The sequence below is a fragment of the Thamnophis sirtalis genome, unplaced genomic scaffold (genome assembly GCF_051295495.1).
Source record: "Thamnophis sirtalis isolate CommonGarterSnake01/CBP01778 unplaced genomic scaffold, rThaSir2_p1.2 scaffold_4, whole genome shotgun sequence".
In the NCBI taxonomy this organism is placed as follows: domain Eukaryota; kingdom Metazoa; phylum Chordata; class Lepidosauria; order Squamata; family Natricidae; genus Thamnophis; species Thamnophis sirtalis.
In genome coordinates this window covers 51725877-51744851 of record NW_028261384.1, presented here as the reverse complement: position 1 = coordinate 51744851, position 18975 = coordinate 51725877, and the positions used below count along the sequence as shown (strand labels likewise).

General features: G+C 45.7%; 1 protein-coding gene across 2 annotated transcripts in view; it reads left to right on the top strand.

Annotated features, from left to right (window-relative positions):
- The window catches only part of TOPAZ1 (testis and ovary specific TOPAZ 1), a 70861-nt gene extending 63158 nt beyond the window's left edge, over positions 1-7703 (top strand). For both annotated transcript variants that reach the window (XM_087712902.1, XM_087712903.1), the window contains 2 exons: positions 6650-6833; positions 7072-7703. In XM_087712902.1, the coding sequence (XP_087569028.1) occupies positions 6650-6833; positions 7072-7279 (392 nt within the window). In that variant the 3' untranslated portion in view covers positions 7280-7703. The remainder of the gene's footprint in view (positions 1-6649; positions 6834-7071) is intronic.
- The last annotated feature ends 11272 nt before the right edge of the window (positions 7704-18975 follow it).

Here is an 18975-nt window from a genome sequence, read left to right as displayed (position 1 = left end):
CTTCCCCTCCCCCTCTATCGCTCCTCTCTCCCAATACATTCCCTCCCTTCCTTCTCCTCCTGCCTCCAATCCTCTCTCCCACCCTCGCTACCCCTCTTTCTTCTTTCACTCTACTCCTCCCTTCGGTGTATTTCTATTGTCTATCAATATATTCAGCTTGTCCTATCTTTACACTACCATTAAAAAGCCACAGTATACAAGTGTAATCATGTGCTTTGAGATCTAAGACATATTATATTTCCCCCCTCCCCCCCTCCCCCTAAAACCCCACCTCCCTTCCCTCCCCCCGACTTCCCAGAGTCCGTACACGGTATAGCTTTTTAACAAACACAGTCTAAGGTATCTTAAAAACAAAGCAGAAGAAAAGGATCGAAAGGATCTCTGCGTTGAACTCAGCTTCTTACTGTTACCCAAACTTTAAACAGTTTAAGTTATTGCTAATCTTAAGCATATGCTATCTGGAATTTCTTAGTCCCATATTTGCTTTGTGTATAATTAATCCATTTTTTCCAGTCTCGTTTATATCTCTCGTTTGAGTGATCTTTAAGATATGCTGAGATTTTTGCCATCTCGGCTAAGTTTATAACTTTCAAAGTCCATTCTTGAGTTGTAGGTACGTCTTCCTTCTTCCAGTATTGCGCCACCAACAGTCTTGCTGCAGTTATTAAGTACAGAAACAAATTAGTCTCTACCGCTGTAAAATCAGTACATATACCTAGTAAAAATAACAGGGGTGAATTTTATCCTTCTTTTGAAGATATTTTGCATAATCCACCACAGTTTTATCCAAAATGCCTTAACTTTTCGACATGTCCACCATATATGAAAATATGTAGCATCAAGGGAACCACATCTCCAACATTTAGGCTGTACATTCGGATACATAGAAGTGAGCTTTTTGGGATCTAAATGCCATCTATAAAACATCTTATAAAAATTTTCTCTCAAGTTTTGGGCTTGTGTAAATTTCACATTTCTTACCCATATTCTTTCCCATGTGTCCAACATTATTGGTTCCTCAATATTCTGTGCCCATTTTATCATACAGTCTTTAATCAGTTCCGTTTTGGAATCCATCTGTATTAATACATTATATATCCTCTTTATATGCATTAAGCTTTGATTTCTTATTTGTTTAAACAAATTATCCTCAACTGTTTCAAAGCCAGTTTTTTGGTCTATTTTCCACCTAGCCTGTAATTGGCCATACTGAAACCATGTCTGAACTACCTTCTCCTCTTTAAGTGTCTCTAAAGATTTTAATTGTAACACCCCCCCCTTCTGAAGTGAGAAGTTGTCTGTAAGTGGTTCTATCGTGTTTTTGTTCTATATTCATATTTTGAATTGCATGTCTAGGAATTTGCCCACATGGGCAGCTTATCGTTTAGTCTGTATTGATATTTTTTCCAGACCCACAATAAAGCATTTCTTAAAATATGATTTTTAAAGTTCTTATCTAATTTTTTGTTGAATAACAAATAAGCATGCCAACCATATACCAAATCATGTCCCTCGATATTCAATATTCTATCATTGGTTAAATGGGTCCAGTCACTGATTGCAGATAATGCCACTGCATCATAATATAATTTTAAATTGGGTAATTTCAATCCTCCTCTTTCATGTACATCTTGCATTATTTTCATCTTTACCCTCGGCTTCTTTCCTGCCCATACAAATTTGTTGATACCCTTCTGCCATTCTAAAAGGTTCGCATCTCTTTTAAGTATTGGTAACATTTGAAAAAGAAATAAAAATTTTGGTAAGATGTTCATTTTTACTGCCGCTATCCTACCCAGCAAGGATAGATGCAATTTCTCCCACCTTTTCATCTCCGTCTGTATACTATGCCAAAGTGGTTCATAATTATGCTTGTATAATTTCCCATTTGAAGTTAGAATGTTAACTCCAAGGTATTTGACTTTCTTAACTACCTCACATCCTAGCATCGCTCCTAATTCTTCCTTTTGTTTAGTGTCCATATTTATGGCTAATATTTTAGTTTTTCCTAAATTTATTTTAAAGCCAGAGGCTTGACCATATTGATTAATTGTATTCATTAAGATCGTACTGGATTCCTGCGGTTGTTCCAATATTATAACCAGATCATCCGTGAAGGCGCGGACTCTATATTCTTGCTGTCTAATCTTGATCCCTTTTAAACCATCCAGGCCCCGTATTTTATTCAGAAATACTTCCAAAGTTATAATAAACAATAGTGGGGACAAAGGACAGCCCTGTCTTGTACCTTTTTCAATTTGAAAGGAATCTGTTAAACTTCCATTGACTATGATTTGGGCTGTTTGCTGCTGATATATTGCAGCAATTGACCGTAAAAGACTATCTCCTATCTGCATTTTTTGCAATATCTTCAACAGGAATTGCCAATTAACTCGATCAAAGGCCTTCTCGGCATCCAAAAATATGAGTGCGGCAGGGATTTGATTATTCTTTCCCAAGTATTCTGTTTAGGAGTTTTAATCTGTTTTTCTGTAATTGTTTTCTCTTGTTTGTTTTTTGTATTACCCCCTCCCCTATGAGTTCGTTAACCGCCTTGAGTCCCCCCGGGGAATAGGGCGGCATACAAGTTTAATAAACCATGAACCAAACCTTATCAGAGATGGCAGCCCTTTCGGGCCGGGGACTCTGGATTCGCCCCTGCTCCCTATGTTCCCCATTACAACAGGGGTTTCTCCCAGTCACAGGATCGTGGCCAGGACCGTGCAGGCACCAGGGATAGGGGTCGCCAGCAGAACCAGGCGCAGCCCCAGGGGAGGAGGTCCTTTCGTGGAGCTGGAAACCGGTCCTTTCGGAGGTACCGGTGACTCACAAGGGGACGGACCTATCGGAGGGCATCTCCTGGCCTTCGCTCATCAGTGGGCGGAGATCACGTCTGACGCCTGGGCCCTTCAGGTCGTGAGGCTGGGCCTCACTCTAGAATTTCTCTCCATTCCCCCGAGGCGGTTCATCCAGTGTCCCGTTCCCAGGTGCCCGACAAAAAGGCGCCTCATGAACGCCGAGATACATCACCTTCTCACCATCAGGGCGGTAGAACAGGTGCCGAGAGGCCAGGAAGGGCTAGGGTTCTACTCCATTTTGTTTCTGGTGCCCAAGAACTCGGGGGGATGGCAGGCCATCCTAGCTTTGAAAAGGCTCAATCGTTACATCAAATACCAAAAATTCAAAATGCAATCGCTCAAAAGCCTATTGGCCTCCATCCGCCAAGGCGACACGATGACATCAGTAGACAACAAGAAGGCGTACCTCCACGTGCCCATACATCCAGCACATCGGCGTTTCCTACGCTTCCAGTTCAATGGCCGTCACTTTCAATACCGGGCCTTACCCTTTGGCCTCTCATCGGCCCCGCGCACGTTCACAAAACTCCTGGCAGTTGTGGTGGCATCACTTCGCTCGGTTCCAATACGAGTGAATTGTTATTTGGACGACATCTTGGTCCTGTCCTCATCTCGGAACCAGGCCCTACAAGATCTGCAGGTCACGATGGACTCGCTGCGCAGTCACGGGTTCATTATCAACCTCCCCAAGGGCCACTTGCAGCCAACCACGTCGCTGCTCCACCTGGGGACAATCATCAATTCAGTGTCTTGCGAAGTCTCTCTCTCTCCAGAGAGGCGACAAAGCATCCAGCACCTGGCCAATCAAGTTCTGTCCCAGAGACTCTTGCGTTGGCAACACTGTCCAAATTGCTGGGAAAGATTATTTCTTGTATCAACGTGGTTCCCTGGGCCAGGTTCCATGCACGCCCACTTCAGTGGTTCCTGCTTCCCTTCCAGAGGGCACACACCAGCCACTCCCAGACCAGGGTTCGGCTCCCACACAAGCCTCTCAGATTCCTTCGTTGGTGGACGTCCTCCAAGCTCCTCCAGGGGTCCCCCTTCAACGAGCCGGACCGCATCCAAATTACGACGGATGCCAGCCTATTTGGATGGGGGGCTCATGCCTTGGACCAGGTGACTCAAGGACGCTGGTCGAGTCAGGAACTGTCAAACAGCATAAACTGGCTGGAACTCTGCGCCATTCGTCTAGCCCTTCTGGAGTTTCAGGACATTGTGTCACACAATCACGTGTTGGTCTTGACCGACAACGTTTCCTCCAAGGCCCATGTCAACCACCAAGGGGGCACCCACTCCAGGGCCCTGATGCTGGAGGCGGAGAAGTTACATCGCTGGGCGGAGACCAAGCTTTTGTCAATCCGGGCGGAGCACATCTCGGGTGTGGCCAATACACAGGCAGACTGGCTGAGCAGGGCCACTGTGGATCAAGCGGAGTAGCAACTCCAACCCGACCTCTTCCAGGAAGTCTCTCGCCGGTTCGGCTGTCCCGAGGTGGATCTGTTTGCGCAACCGCACAACATGCAACTTCCGAGGTTCTACGCCAGGCCCCCAGAGCTGAGAGGGTGGATGCTCTACGCAGTCCCTGGCCGGACGGCCTTCTTTATGCCTTTCCCCCTCTCCCAATTCTTCCGTCGGTCATCCAGAAGATCCTAATGGAACAGGCAGAGGTGCTGTTGGTTGCCCCAATGTCGTCCAGATGTCCCTGGTACACAGACCTCGTCTACCTGTCGGTATCACGGCTGTGGAGGATTCCGGACGACCAGATCCAACTCAACCAGGGGGCTCTCATCCCTCCGAACCCCCAGCTCCTGCAGTTAGCCGTGTGGCACGTGAGCGGGCTATTCTGACCTCCCTTCACTATTCGAGTCAAGTGATCGACACTATCCAGGCGGCCCGACATCCATCCACTATACGTATATACGAGGCCACCTGGCAGACCTTCTGTAGGTGGTGCCGCCGAGCCAGGGCTGACCCCATCACGGCTTCAGTGCCTCAAGTCTTGGACTTTTTACAATCGGGATTTAATAAATCGCGCCCAACACGCTCCGTCGGCAAGTCACAGCATTATCCATGGTGGTCGGAGGCAGTCAGAGCCATTCCTTGTCCCAGCACTCATGGGTCGAGGCCTTCCTGAAAGGTGCGACAAATTTGAGGCCTCCGACAGTCCACCATTATCCTACCTGGGACTTGACCTTGGTGCTCAGGGCACTCACGTCTGCTCCATTTGAGCCCATCCACTCCATCAGCCTTCGGCTACTGACGCTTAAGACAGTGTTCCTGGTGGTCATTACATCGGCCAGGAGGGTTTCGGAGTTGGCAGTGCTATCGGTTCGTGCGGACCTCTGCATATTCCATCCTAACAGAGTAGTCCTCCGTTTGGACCCTTCCTCCCGAAGGTCAACACGTTGTTCCACAGGGCTGAGGAGCTCGTCCTTCCAGACTTTTGTCCGCATCCTTCCCATCCTCCAGTGGCATCATTTGGATGTTTGCAGGACCTTCCGACGTTATGTGAAGCGCAAGGCCTCGTTCAGAAGATCGGAGGCGCTATTTGTTTCCTTCCAGCCGTCGTCCATGGGACAGAAAGTGTCCTCCCACACCATCAGCCAATGGTTGAAGGTGTGCATCGCTTTGGCGTACGACAGTCATTCCCGGCCAGTTCCCAGACATATTACTCCTCATTCTACCGGAAGTGCGGTTACCACGGCAGCCTAGGCTACACAAGCCTTGGTGGAAGAGATCTGCAGGGCGGCTACTTGGTCGTCGCCCTCGCCATTTATTAGACACTACAAGGTTGACATATACGCCTTGGCTAAGGCGTCCTTTGGGCGGAGAGTGGTGCAAAGGGTTCTTTCTTCTGCGGAGGACCCTGACCAGCCTAGCTCCCGCCCTGGCACTTAATTGCTTTGGCATGTCCCATGATTGGATTCCCCAAGCAGCACACAGGAGAACGACCATTGACTTACCTGAACGGTCCTTCTATGTGTGCTGCGAGGGGAATCCAAACCCGCCCGCAGTTTCGGCTGGCCAGGGCTTCACCTTGATTATGACTTATGACTAACCTTGCATCTTTTCCCTGACTGGACTTTCTCTGGACGTGACTTGATACCTGTTTGGCTATGGCCATGAGTGACATTGGCATGCATCTTTCAACGGCTGACTTCACGCAAAACTGATCCGGTCCAGTCAGAGGAGGCGTGGTCAAGATTTGCATACTCAGTCTCTAGGCTAATGGACAAAGTTAACCCATGATTGGATTCCCCTCACTGCACACATAGAAGGACCGTTCAGGTAAGTCAACGGTCATTCTTCCAATAATTATTAACATTTAGATATTGTCTATTTGTTATGCTTTAAGATGTGATACATATATTTTCAGGTAGACCCATTTTTTTTTAAATTCACAAATTGGGTTTAGAAGAGTTTATGGCAGAAAAAAAATACTGCAGCAATATAACTTCGCTTTTTTTCTAAGAAAGGAAAATAACCCTAGCCAAGTCCTAGATTATTTAATAATCTCTGGAAGAATGTTAAAAATATTTTACAGCTTCCTAGTTATACTGGCATATCTAAAATCTTTGAGCATTCTAAATAAGTCATGAGAATTGCTAATTCTTCTTTTCTTCTCTTTTCACTTATCAAAATATCCAGAGGAATCAACAGTATGAAAATGGAGAAAGTTCAGAATTGTCTATGTATTAAAGTAACCTTAAAATTTATAATAAATTACCGAAACAAGATATACATGTTTAGCTAATATTAATCCTTCTTTGTTTCTTTTTTTGTCATTTTAGGTGCTTTAGCATTGGGTTGCTATCCACCACTAGAGGGAAATCTTTATCGTAAACTTTTATTAATTCCTTCTTATATGAGTGAAGTTGAAATGCTATTAGCAATTGAAGTTTTTTTGGTTTCAAATGCCAGTAGTATTCAGAGTCCTGGAGCTTCCAGTCAAATACTTCAAATAGTATTAAAAAGGTTAGTATGTATTCCAGATACATATCTAATCAGCTGAAAAAATTTGCTCATGTATTGATTTATCTCCTGCAAAATATGTATTATTTTATTATTTAGATATTTTTTGACAAACAATAGACTAATAAAATTGACATAAACTCTTGCTGTCATTTCCAGTCATAGAAATGTTGCTACTGAAAATCTTCCGGAACAAAAGAATGTTAATCATAACTCTTGTGATTTTGCATTTTTTTTCCAGATGTGAAGGTAATATTCAAAACTGTGCAGAATATCAGAATGCTACAGAGAGACTATTTCAGGCTGCTCAGATATCTAATCCAAAGCTTTTCATAAACCATTTGACAGTCAATGTTAATAAGGACCAAATTTATAGTTTGGAGCATACTTCCGTACTTAAATGGTTGAAAGAGAATATGAAATGGGCAGGAAAAGCCTGGCTTTTTTAGTCAAGATTTGGTTACAGTAATCATTGCTTAAAATAAATAAATAAATAAAGATTGTTTATGTTGTTTTTAGACTCTTAATAATTTGATATTTTGGTTTTTAACATTAAAAAAAAAACATTCAGAATATATTTTCCTAGGCATGGTTATTCAGAAGGGCCTGTTCTTGATCATTTACCTTTTTTTTCTGTGTCTAAATATGCTCACAGTTCAGGGTTAGAATTAGAGGTTTCATAATATTTACCGTCTTTCAAAAACAAGGTTGTTGCCATGCAAATAAGTTTATAGTTCTGAAGACAGTATATAATAAAATTTTATAGTTTGGGAAATACTTGCGTACTAAAGCAGTTGGCTTTTTTAGTCAATGAAGACTTTCGTTACAGTAATCATTGTTTAAAATGAATCAATAAAGTTTGTTTCTGTTGTATTCAGACTCCTATTTACTTTGTTCAATGTTAGTTTCTAATAAAAGAAAATAATACAAAAATTTGCTTTCTAATGTGATCATACAGAAAGACCAATCTTTTTTTAAAAGGAACTTTTAAACTAAAAAAAACAAATTACCGTATTTTTTGGAGTATAAGACATACCCAAGATTTTGAATAGGCAAATTTTTAAAAAATGCATTCTGCAGACTTCCCAAAAATGCCCCGTTTTTCACAAAAATGGGCCCATTTTTGTCCCCAAAAAGGGCATGAATAGCCTTTAGGAGGCTTAAAGAGTTGTCCTAGGGACTGGGGGGGGGGGGAATTGAGCAAGAAATAGCCTGTTTTTCGCTCATTTCTACTCTCCTCAGCACCCGGGAGCACTCTGAAAGGCTATGCACAGCCATTTTGGTGAAGGGGACACAGTTTCGGGAGGCAAAATGCTGTATTCAGTGAATCCAGATTTCAGCCTCTTTATTGAGGAAAAAAAGTGTGTCTTATAGTCTGAAAAGTATGCTAATATTTGAGAGAAAAGAGTAAAAAAAAAAACCAAAGCCAAAATGCTGGAAAAAAGTGAAATACAAAGAAATGATTTCTGATTTTATTTTACAACATATTAATATAAATTTGCCAGTGTAAGGTTACAACATAACGTGCATTTTTATATTACTACTGAATTATTGTTCCTAATGATGAAACCCATATATTATAATTTCATTTTTTTTCTGTTTCTCACAAAAAGTCCATAAATCTCTTTCAGTAAGTATTAAAATTTACTCAATGTCTTCTCCAATCAAAGCTATTATTTTTGCAGTCTTGGCCACTTCCATCTTCACTATCTATTCTATTGTAATTAATGTCAAGCCCATTTTATCATATACTTTTTCACTTGCTCTTCCATTTCAAATTTTAGTAAATAATTATAGATGTTAGCAGTAACATGTTCCTAATCCCTACATAATTCTGTTTCAAATTCTGTATTACAATGTTCAAAACCGAAAATCATTTTATCAATTATAAATTTATTTAGTACTTGTACATAAAAAAATAATTGACATGGGATAGGGGCTGACGTTGCAACGGCACAACGTGCGATCTTGGTACTCCGAAATTGCAGTCGATATTTCTGCCGCTGGACGGTCCATTTGGATGTAAATCATCCTGCAGAGATGGTGATTGAGGGAGGGCACCTCCTGCTGATCTCAGGGACACCGCAAAGTCCCTGAAAGATCCAGGAACAGCTTTTTTTCTGGTGACAGAAATGCAGCTAATGAAGCTGCTGAAGTTGGGACAGCTCCAGAACAGGAAGAAAGCAAAGAGACAAAGTGTGTCGAATTGGTGAGAAAATTTTATTATTAGAAAAAGAGACTACCCCCAAAAAATTAAGTTAAATTAAAATTGAAGATAGAAGACTGTAAGCGGCAAAATTAATTTACATTAAACTTAGTGCGTTATCCTGGTTTTTTTTCATGGATGGAATTTGTGCAAAGACTCCCTATTTTTTAAACTGAATGGATTAATATTTCTTCTTTTTTCACTTTTGCTTACACCTATGGATTAAATAAATTTTTCTTTCTTTTTTATAATGCTTGATTGGATTGATTGGGTTGTTTTTGATCTCCATTTAAGAGGGTTTTTTTCTTTCACGCTTGGAATATAAAGAAGATAAGAAGGATTATAAAGAGGATTGTAACAACAGGAGGAAAAGCAGTTACACTGCCACTTATATGCTGGAGGCTGGATACATTGTTTTTTCTTCTTTCTCTGATCACTTGAGATTCAAGGTTCTTTCAGTTTGTTTACTGACAATGATAGTAGGAAGAGCACAAGTTGTCTATACAGGTGCTTTTTGGGAGTTCTATCACTAGCTATTGGAAGGAAGACAACATTTTGACTTGAAAGATAATAAATGAACCTATTTGAAGTTTATTAAAATAGCCTTGAATCCTATGGTGGCAGTACCTGCAAAATTGGAAGAATGGCGCAGCAGGAAAAAGAAACTAACATTGCAAATGATTATGTTTGAAATTCAAAATCTATTAGTTGTGACAGAGAGAATTGAAAAGAGATTGGAGAATATGGAATATAAAACAGAAAGATTTGATGGAAAAACTGAGGATGTTTTTCAAATGAAGAATGTAGAAGACAGAGTTCAAAAAATGGAAGGGAAAAATGAGCAAAGAAATAAGAAAACTCTGGATACTGACAACAAAGTGACCGTGGTTAGTAATGCCAAGAGCGGAATATGGAAAGAGCAGATAGATGATTGGAACTCTACCCCAGACATCAAAGCACAGAAGAAGAAAAGAGAGAAAAATTGATGGAGATAAGGAGAGAAATCTTGACAAAAGCACAAGTGATAACCAAAGGTAAGCTGATGGAAAGAGCAGATGCTGGGTTTTGAGCTTTTATGAGATATGAAAAGAACAGTGACGTGCGGTGAGGTTTATGGCTGGTGAGGCACTGACACGGGTTTCAAATTTTTTTAGACTTGTGAACTTCAACTCCCAGAATTCCACAGCCAGGCATGCTCAGTTCCGATTTAAAGCAACATTTGCTTTTCTCCTTTGCGAAAAGGTTTTTCTTCATTCTTTTTCTTTTCCATCCCCCTCCTTCCTCCCTCTCTCCCTCCCTCCCCCCTCTCTCAAACAGACACACGCACACAGAGAAGTTGGATCCCTCTCTCATTCACTCAATCTCAAACAAACACAAACACAGAAGTTGGATTGGATATATTTTCCAATTCCTTGAAAGCAGCTCCTCTGCCATACCCCCCCCATTCCCCTGCTGCCTTCCGATCCGAGCCTTTGATTGCAGGTGGAGCAACATTGCCTTTTCAAACTTGTAATCAGTGAAGCTGGGCTTATATACTTTTATCCAGGTGTGTGTGTGTGTGTGTGTTTGAAAAGGCAACGTGGTTCTGCATGCAATCAAACTACACTTGGGGAGGGGTCTACACTTGAGGATGAAGTTTGAATTCCTTCCCCTCCCTCCGACCTTTTCCAGCTGTTTCAGAGAGGATTTCAACTCTGCTCTTGCCTGCCACCATGAAAAGAAAAAAAATATAAAAGGAAAAAGGCAAGAGCTGAGGTCAGGCTGAGCTAGTTGCTGCCAGATGACTCTGCTTAGTGCTTAACTGTTTAAAAAAGCCTCTTAAAAAACACCCTCTACAGGAGGCAGGAGAACGATGTGCCTCATTACGTCAGGATTTTTTCGGCTTTTAACCCTTGCTTAGCTCTGCTTGAGTGATCATAAAGTCAGACTGGATGAGGCACCTCATTCTCCCACCTCCTCCTGTAGAGGGCACTTTTTAGAGGCTAAGTAGAGTCATCCACTGTGACTCTGGCAGCAACTTGCTCAGCCTTTTTCCTTTTACATTTTTTTTCCTTTTCATGATGACAGTGGTGAGGTGATGAGAGATATAAGACTGCACTTTTACTGGAAAGATACAGCTTGATGCAATGAAAATATATAATAGCTAAGCTAAATTTAGTTTTCTAGTAGTATGTATGAAATGAAGTGACAATAGCTATAGTTAAATAATGATTAATAATGATAACAATACATATAGATATATTTGATAATATGAAATTTTATATAAAAACAACACATGGAGAATATGAGAAGTTTAAACGCTTTATCTAGAATATGTTATAAAGATGTATTGTGATTGGATGATTTAATAGAATTTAATAGAATGTTATCATATAATCCTATTCTAGATTTTGAATATTATATATAAAAGGATGTAAAAACAGTTATAGTCAAATTAAGGTTGAGATATAATAATACACATGAATATATGTGAATTTAAAATAGGTGATTAGATATGAAAAGCAGGTGATGACTATGGAAGAGATGCATGGAAATACTGTAACCAACTGACACACTTTCTACAATTTGTAATGGAAGATAGTTTTTTATTTTTATGTTTGTTTGTCTGTTCAAAAATAAATAAAAATTGTTTTAAAAAAAGAAAATAATTGACATACAGTATATATCATATGATTTTATTTTGAAATTTCGTTGGGAAAATTCCAATAAATCAGTACAGCTTAACCATTTATGTTTAGTTATCATTTCTCATCTATATTTTGTTTCTTGTGATGACAAGAAGTTCTTGATAAAAACATTTCCTATATTAAATTGGGTTTCTAATTTATGTTTAAAATTTGAGGCTTCATAATCTTTAAAAAAGACTATTGCCATAGAAACCATGATTTGATAGCTCTGAGGATAGTATATAATAAAAATCCACTTTTCAAAGTAAACAAGCTAAGTTTTAAAAAAGAAACTAACCATAAGCAGAAGCTTCAAAATATTGAAATCATTAAACAGAAATAAAATATAACATCTTTTGAGTTGAATTCAGCTCCTAGTGACAGACATGTCCCTATATAGCCCATATAAGCCCACACTTCTCCCCCCACACTTCCAATCAGGTACTTACTGCGCATGTGCGAAGGAAGATGGCTGCCTGAGCTCACCGCTCAGGTTGGAAGACAGAGAAAATACCCAGTCTGTGCCATTACCGACCGCTGGACCTCTCAAACGGAAGGCTTTGGGAGAGAGGAATCCAGAGCGTCCGGAGGGCTGCCTGCTGGAAAGACATTCTTGGGCGTCCTGGGACGAGCCTCGGCGGTGTTGAACAACGTGGGACGGCCATCGGGCGCCGTTCCCCCCCCCCCCGTGGATGGTGGCTTTTGAGCTGACAGGCAGCGTTTCTTGCTGGCGTGGACAGAGAGAGGCAGCCGATAGGCAACGTTTCTAGCTGGCGTGGAGCGAGAAAGGCAGAGACAGTCTTGGGCGAGCCTCGGCGGTGTTGGACAGCGTGGGACGGCCTTCGGGCGGCGTTTCCCCCCCCCCCCCCCGCGGATGGTGGTTTCTCAGTCAACAGGCAGCGTTTCTATCGGGGAGAGCGGCGTTTTCATCTGGAGGGAGGCTGAAGGAGCCTGCTCCAGTGGCCTGATAATTTCTGGCGAGCGACTGCTGGGCACCCCCCCCCGCCCTCCTCTGCTGCCCCCCCCGCTGCCCCCCCCCTCGCCACATGAACAATAGACAGTAATGGCGCCTTCTTAACGAGGCCAACCTACAATCTTGGCCTGAGGGAGCTTTGGCCCTCTCTAATTGCTGGCTAAGAGAGCCTCGCCCTCCCCCCCCTGCTGCTGGGTGACGTTTCTTTCTTTTCGGCTTTGGCATTTCAGCTGCTCCTTGTGAGGGATTGAGATTCACGCCGGGCTAGCCATCGCCCCATGGAGAAGGTGGTCAGCCAGGAACAGTACTGGGAGAGAATGGGAGGCTGTTCACATCTACTGCCATTCCAGCTCGGCTGGGCACCCCCTCCTCCTGCTCCCTTCGGCTTGGCCCCTCCTTTCGGTGAATTCTCCCCCCCACCTGGTTGCTGCTGCTGCAGGGCCTTCTACAGGGCCTTCTGCTGTTCGACATCTGACTCTTTTTTGAGCGCGGCTTCTGGACTGCATTTCCATCTGGCACGGCCACTGCTACCTGATACCACCCTGGACTTCTGGCCTCAGAGAGCGCCACCATTAGATGAGCGGGGGTACTGCAGTATGCAAGAAAGCCCCCTGCTTCCTTCAACTACTCTGGACTTTCTGGATTTTCCCAGAATCTGTCTGTTGCAGAGCCATCTGCTGAGAACTATTTGGCTCTCCCTGAACTCGCATTTTAACAATTTTGCGCTACTTTTATTCTTCTTATTTCCTTCTTTTCTTTTCTCCCTTTTCCTTCTATTTTTAGTATGTTGAGTATATGGGATTGTATGTAAGTGTGTGAGTGACCCACTTTTATTGTTATTACTGTTGCATTTGTGTATTTTAATAATTACGTGGGGACTGGTTGTGTGAGTGTCTGAGTATGCTTGGCTCGGAGGACCTGCTAGGGAAGGCGGGGGGTACCGGGGTGGTTGGGGGGACTACGGCCACGGGAGTGGGTCGGAGCATTGCGGTCGTGACAGGGAGAGGCAGATACGGCGGGGACCTTAGGGCTAGCCATTACCGGGGAAGGAGGGTTCACTACATTACAGAGATCCCTCCTTCCGGCCCTTTGAGTCCCACTCCAAGACCAGATGGCGCGAGTAGCCAGGACCCTGGTCTCAGGCTGCTGTTGCTAAATGCCAGGTCTGTTATCCACAAGGCTCCCCTCGTCCGGGACTTAATTGTTGACGAGAGGGCAGACCTGGCATGTATTACTGAAACCTGGCTGGGCGCAGAAGGAGGAGTCCCCCTTGTAGAGATGTGCCCAGAGGGATTTCAGGTGCTTCATCAGCTGAGAGCCCAGGGAAGGGGTGGCGGTGTGGCTATTGTAATCCGGGAGTCTCTGTTACCTCGTAGGGTCCCTGCTCCGGAGCTTGTCGGGTGTGAGTCCCTGCTGATAAAGTTGGACCTCAAGGGTCAAGTGGGTTTGCTGCTAACGTACCTGCCTCCCAACTGCGTTGCAGCATCCCTCCCCTCGCTCCTCGAGTCAGTAGCCGAGCTGGCAGTTGAGTTCCCCAGGCTTATAGTTCTGGGGGACTTCAATTTGCCATCGCTCGGTGAACGCTCTGATGGGGCGCAGGAGTTCATGGCTTCCATGACAGCCATGGGCTTGACCCAGGTAATTCGGGGCCCAACCCATGCAGCGGGTCACATGCTCGACCTCGTATTCCTCTCGGAGCAGTGGATGTGTGATCTTGGTCTGAGGGGTAATGAGATCATACCCCTGTCGTGGTCAGACCACTGCCTACTGAGGCTTGACTTCCGGAGGCCAAACCCCCACCGTAGGGAGGAGGAACCGACCAGGTGGTTCCGCCCCAGGCGACTTATGGACCCATTGAGGTTCCAGACGGAGCTTGGGGTCATTCCTGATACTCTCGCCCACAGTTCGGCGGAGACTCTGGTTGCCGCCTGGCATTCGGCGGCGTCGGAGTCTCTTGATCGGATTGCGCCACTACGGCCCCTCCGGGTCAGTGGATCCCGGAGGCCCCCTTGGTTTACCGAGGAGCTCCGGGAGAAGAAACGCCGGAGGAGATGCCTAGAGCACCAGTGGAGGTCCGATAAGTCCGAGGCGAACCGAGCACTTCTAACCACCTGCACCAAGGACTACGTCCGAGCATTAAGAACTGCCAAAAGATCTTACATTTCTGCCTTGGTTGCGTCCGCCGAGTCACGCCCAGCCACCCTGTTTAGGATAACCCGCTCCCTCCTTAACAGGAGGGATGCGGGAGACCCCTTGCAGGGTAGGGCTGAGGACTATGCTCAATTCTTGGCGGACAAAATAGCTCGGTTTCGGTCGGACTTGGACTCCACCGCAGTAGATCCAGCCGAGACACAGGAGGACCGCTTGGCAAATCATCTCTGGGTTGAGTTCCAGGATGTTGCCTCTGGGGATGTGGACAAGGCCATTCGAGCTGTAAGTGCCTCCACCTGTATTCTGGACCCGTGTCCCTCCTGGCTGGTTGCCAACAGCAGGGAGGTGACACATGGCTGGATCCAGGCGGTCGTGACCGCCTCCCTTCGGGAGGGGCACTTCCCCGCCGTACTTAAAACGGCGGTGGTGAGACCCCTCCTGAAGAAACCATCCTTGGATCCAGCCATTTTAAACAACTTTCGTCCTGTCTCCAACCTCCCCTTTATCGGGAAGGTTGTTGAGAAGGTGGTGGCCTTCCAGCTTCAACGGGCCTTGGAGGAAGCTAGTTATCTTGACCCCTTCCAGTCCGGCTTCAGACCTGGTTACAGCACAGAAACCGCTTTGGTCGCATTGACCGATGATCTCTGGAGGGCCAGAGATGAAGGCTATGCATCCATCCTGGTTCTCCTTGACCTCTCGGCGGCTTTCGATACCATCGACCATGGTATCCTTCTGCGACGACTGCGGGAGGTGGGAGTGGGAGGCACTGTTTTACGGTGGTTCTCCTCCTACCTCTCGGACAGGTCGCAGTCGGTGTTGGTCGGGGGGCAGAGATCGTCCCTGAGGCCCCTAACATGTGGGGTGCCACAGGGTTCGGTCTTATCCCCCCTACTATTTAACATTTACATGAAACCGCTGGGCGAGATCATTCGGAGGCACGGGATAAAATACCACCAATATGCGGACGATACGCAACTGTATCTGTCCGCCCCGTGCCAACTCAATGAAGCGGTGGACGTGATGAACCAGGGTCTAGAGGCCGTTAGGAACTGGATGAGCGCTAACAAACTGGTACTCAACCCGGACAAGACCGAGTGGCTGTTGTGCTTCCCTCCCAATAATTTGGCTAATGTACCAACACTTAGGCTGGGGGGTCAAATTTTACACCCCTCAGATAGGGTCCGCAACTTAGGAGTCCTCCTGGACCCACAGCTGACTTTTGACCACCAGCTGTCAGCTGTGACCAGGGGGGCATTTGCCCAGGTTCGCCTGGTCCGCCAGTTGCGGCCCTACCTAGACCGGGAGGCTCTCACAACAGTCACTCGAGCCCTTGTGATCTCTAGGCTGGAATACTGCAATGGGCTCTACATGGGGTTGCCCTTGAAGTGCATCCGGCGACTACAGTTAGTCCAGAATGCAGCCGCGCGAGTGATAGTGGGCGTACCGCGGTTCGCCCACGTTACACCTGTCCTCCGCGAGCTGCACTGGCTACCTGTTGGTCTCCGGGTGCGCTTCAGGGTACTGATGACCACCTTTAAAGCACTCCATGGTAGTGGATCTGGGTACTTGAGAGACCGCCTCCTGCCGATTACCTCCCTTCGACCAATTCGATCGCACAGACTGGGCCTCCTCCGAATCCCATCTGCCAGTCAATGCCGACTGGCGACCACACGGAGGAGAGCCTTTTCTGTTGCAGCTCCGACCCTGTGGAACGATCTCCCCGCTGAGATCCGTACCCTCACCACCGTCCAGACCTTCCGCGCAGCCCTCAAGATCTGGCTCTCCCAGCAGGCCTGGGGATAGGTTCCTAATTCACCCGCCCGAGTGTTTGATTGTTGAACGAAAGTTGTGTTTTACTATTTTTTTCTTTGTTCACATTTTGTTTTGTTTTTGATGTTGCACTTCCCTCCCTTGTGATTGTAAGCCGCCCTGAGTCCCCTCAGGGAAAAGGGCGGCCTATAAATTTTAATAAATTCAAATTCAAATTCAATTCTTTTGGCAGCAGTAAAGGAGTAGTTTTCATATGCTTTATTTCCCTGTTGAATCTGCTTCTCAGGCTAGCAATATTCTGGTGTTGCCAGATTTTGTGCCATTTCTAGATCAAGCCTAATATTCTAAAAAAAAAAGTGGGATCCATTCTATCACTGCCTTGGTTCACCTGGCATCAGTTCTTGCTATGTGACCAGCCCATTTCCATTTCAATTCTTTTACTCTCTTGATGATATTGTATACTGTTTGTTTGTTTGTTTATTTATTTATTTATTTAGTAAATTTATAGGCCGCCCAATCCCGAAGGACTCCAGGCGGCTTACAAAGCAAAAAGAAGAGAAATTAATAAAAAATAAAGGAAAACAATTTAAAACATCACACATGCACCCAATCTGATTGGGGCTGGACCCCAGCAATGAGGTCAACAGCCCCAGGCCTGCCGGAACAGCCAGGTTTTAACAGATTTTTGGAAGGCCATGAAAGTGGGCAAGGTCCGGATCTCTGGGGGTAGCTCATTCCAAAGGGTCGGAGCAACCACAGAGAAGGTCCTCCTCTGGGGAGCCACCAGCCGACATTGTCTGGCTGATGGCATCTGAAGGAGGCCCACTCTGTGGGATCTCACCGGCCGTTGGGAGGTATATGGCAGCAGGCGGTCTCGCAGGTACTCTGGTCCTAAGCCATGTAGGGCTTTAAAGGTGATAACCAGCACCTTGAATTGCATCCGGAGACCAATAGGAAGCCAGTGCACTCGCGGAGGATAGGTGTAACGTGGGTGTACCTTGGTACACCCAATATCGCTTGTGCGGCTGCGTTCTGGACTAGTTGCAGTCTCCGAATGTTTTTCAGGGGCAGCGCCGTGTAGAGCGCATTACAGTAGTCAAGCCTTGAGGTGACAAGGGCGTGAGTGACCATTTGAAGTGCCTCCCAATCCAAATAGGGCCGCAACTGATGCACCAGGCGAACCTGGGCAAAGGCTCCCCTGGTCACAGCCGACAGATGGTGTTCCAATGTCAGCTGTGGATCCAGGAGGACCCCCAAGTTGCGGGCCCTCTCTGAGGGGTGTAAATTCTCACCCCTCAGGATCAAGGATGGACTATCTGGACTGTCCTTCAGGGCAGCATCCACAGCCACTCAGTCTTGTCAGGATTGAGTGCACATTTGTTCACTCCCATTCAGATCCCGACAGCTTCCAGGCATCGGCACATCACGTCCGCCACTATACTGAGCTGGCACAGGGCAGAGAGATACAATTGCGTATCATCCGCATATTGATGGTATTTAACCCCGTGCTGTCGAATGATCTCACCCAGCGGCTTCATGTAGACGTTAAATAGAAGGGGGGACAAGACTGAACCCTGCGGAACACCACATTTAAGGGGCCTAGGGGTTGACATTTGCCTCCCGACCAACACCGACTGCGACCTGTCAGAGAGGTAAGAGGAGAATCACCGTAAAACGGTGCCTCCCACTCACACTTCTTCCAGCCGTTGCAGAAGGATACCATGGTCGATGGTATCGAAGGCTGCTGAGAGGTCAAGGAGCACTAGGATAGAGGAATGTCCCCTATCCCTGGCCCGCCAGAGATCATCGGTCAGGGCGACCAAAGTGGTCAGAATTGGAGTGCCACCACCTTCTCAACAATCTTCCCCAAAAAAGGAAGGTTGGAGACAGGACGGTAGTTCTTAAGAATAGCTGGGTCCAGAAAAGGCTTCTTGAGGAGGGGTCTTACCACTGCTTCCTTCAAAGGTTGCAGGAAAGATCCCTCCTGTAAAAACATGTTCGTAATCGTCTGGAGCCAGCCTCGTGTTACCTCTCTGCTGGTCGAAACCAGCCAGGAAGGGCACGGGTCCAGTAAATAGGTGGAGGCACTCATCGCTCCCATGGCCTTGTCCACTTCCTCAGGAGTGACAAGCTCGAACTCATTCCAGGAAGTCTGATCTCTGCTGGTACTGCCCAAGTGGAGTCCAGTTCTGTCCGAATCTGAGTGATTTTGTCCGACAGAAACTGCACGAACTCCTCAGCTCTTCCCTGTAGGGGTTCCCCCGCATCCTCACCTTTCAAGTGGGAGCGACTTACCCTAAACAGGATGGCTGGGCGAGATTCCGCGGATGCAATAAGAGCGGGAAAATGTACACATTTTGCCATCCGTATCGCCACTAA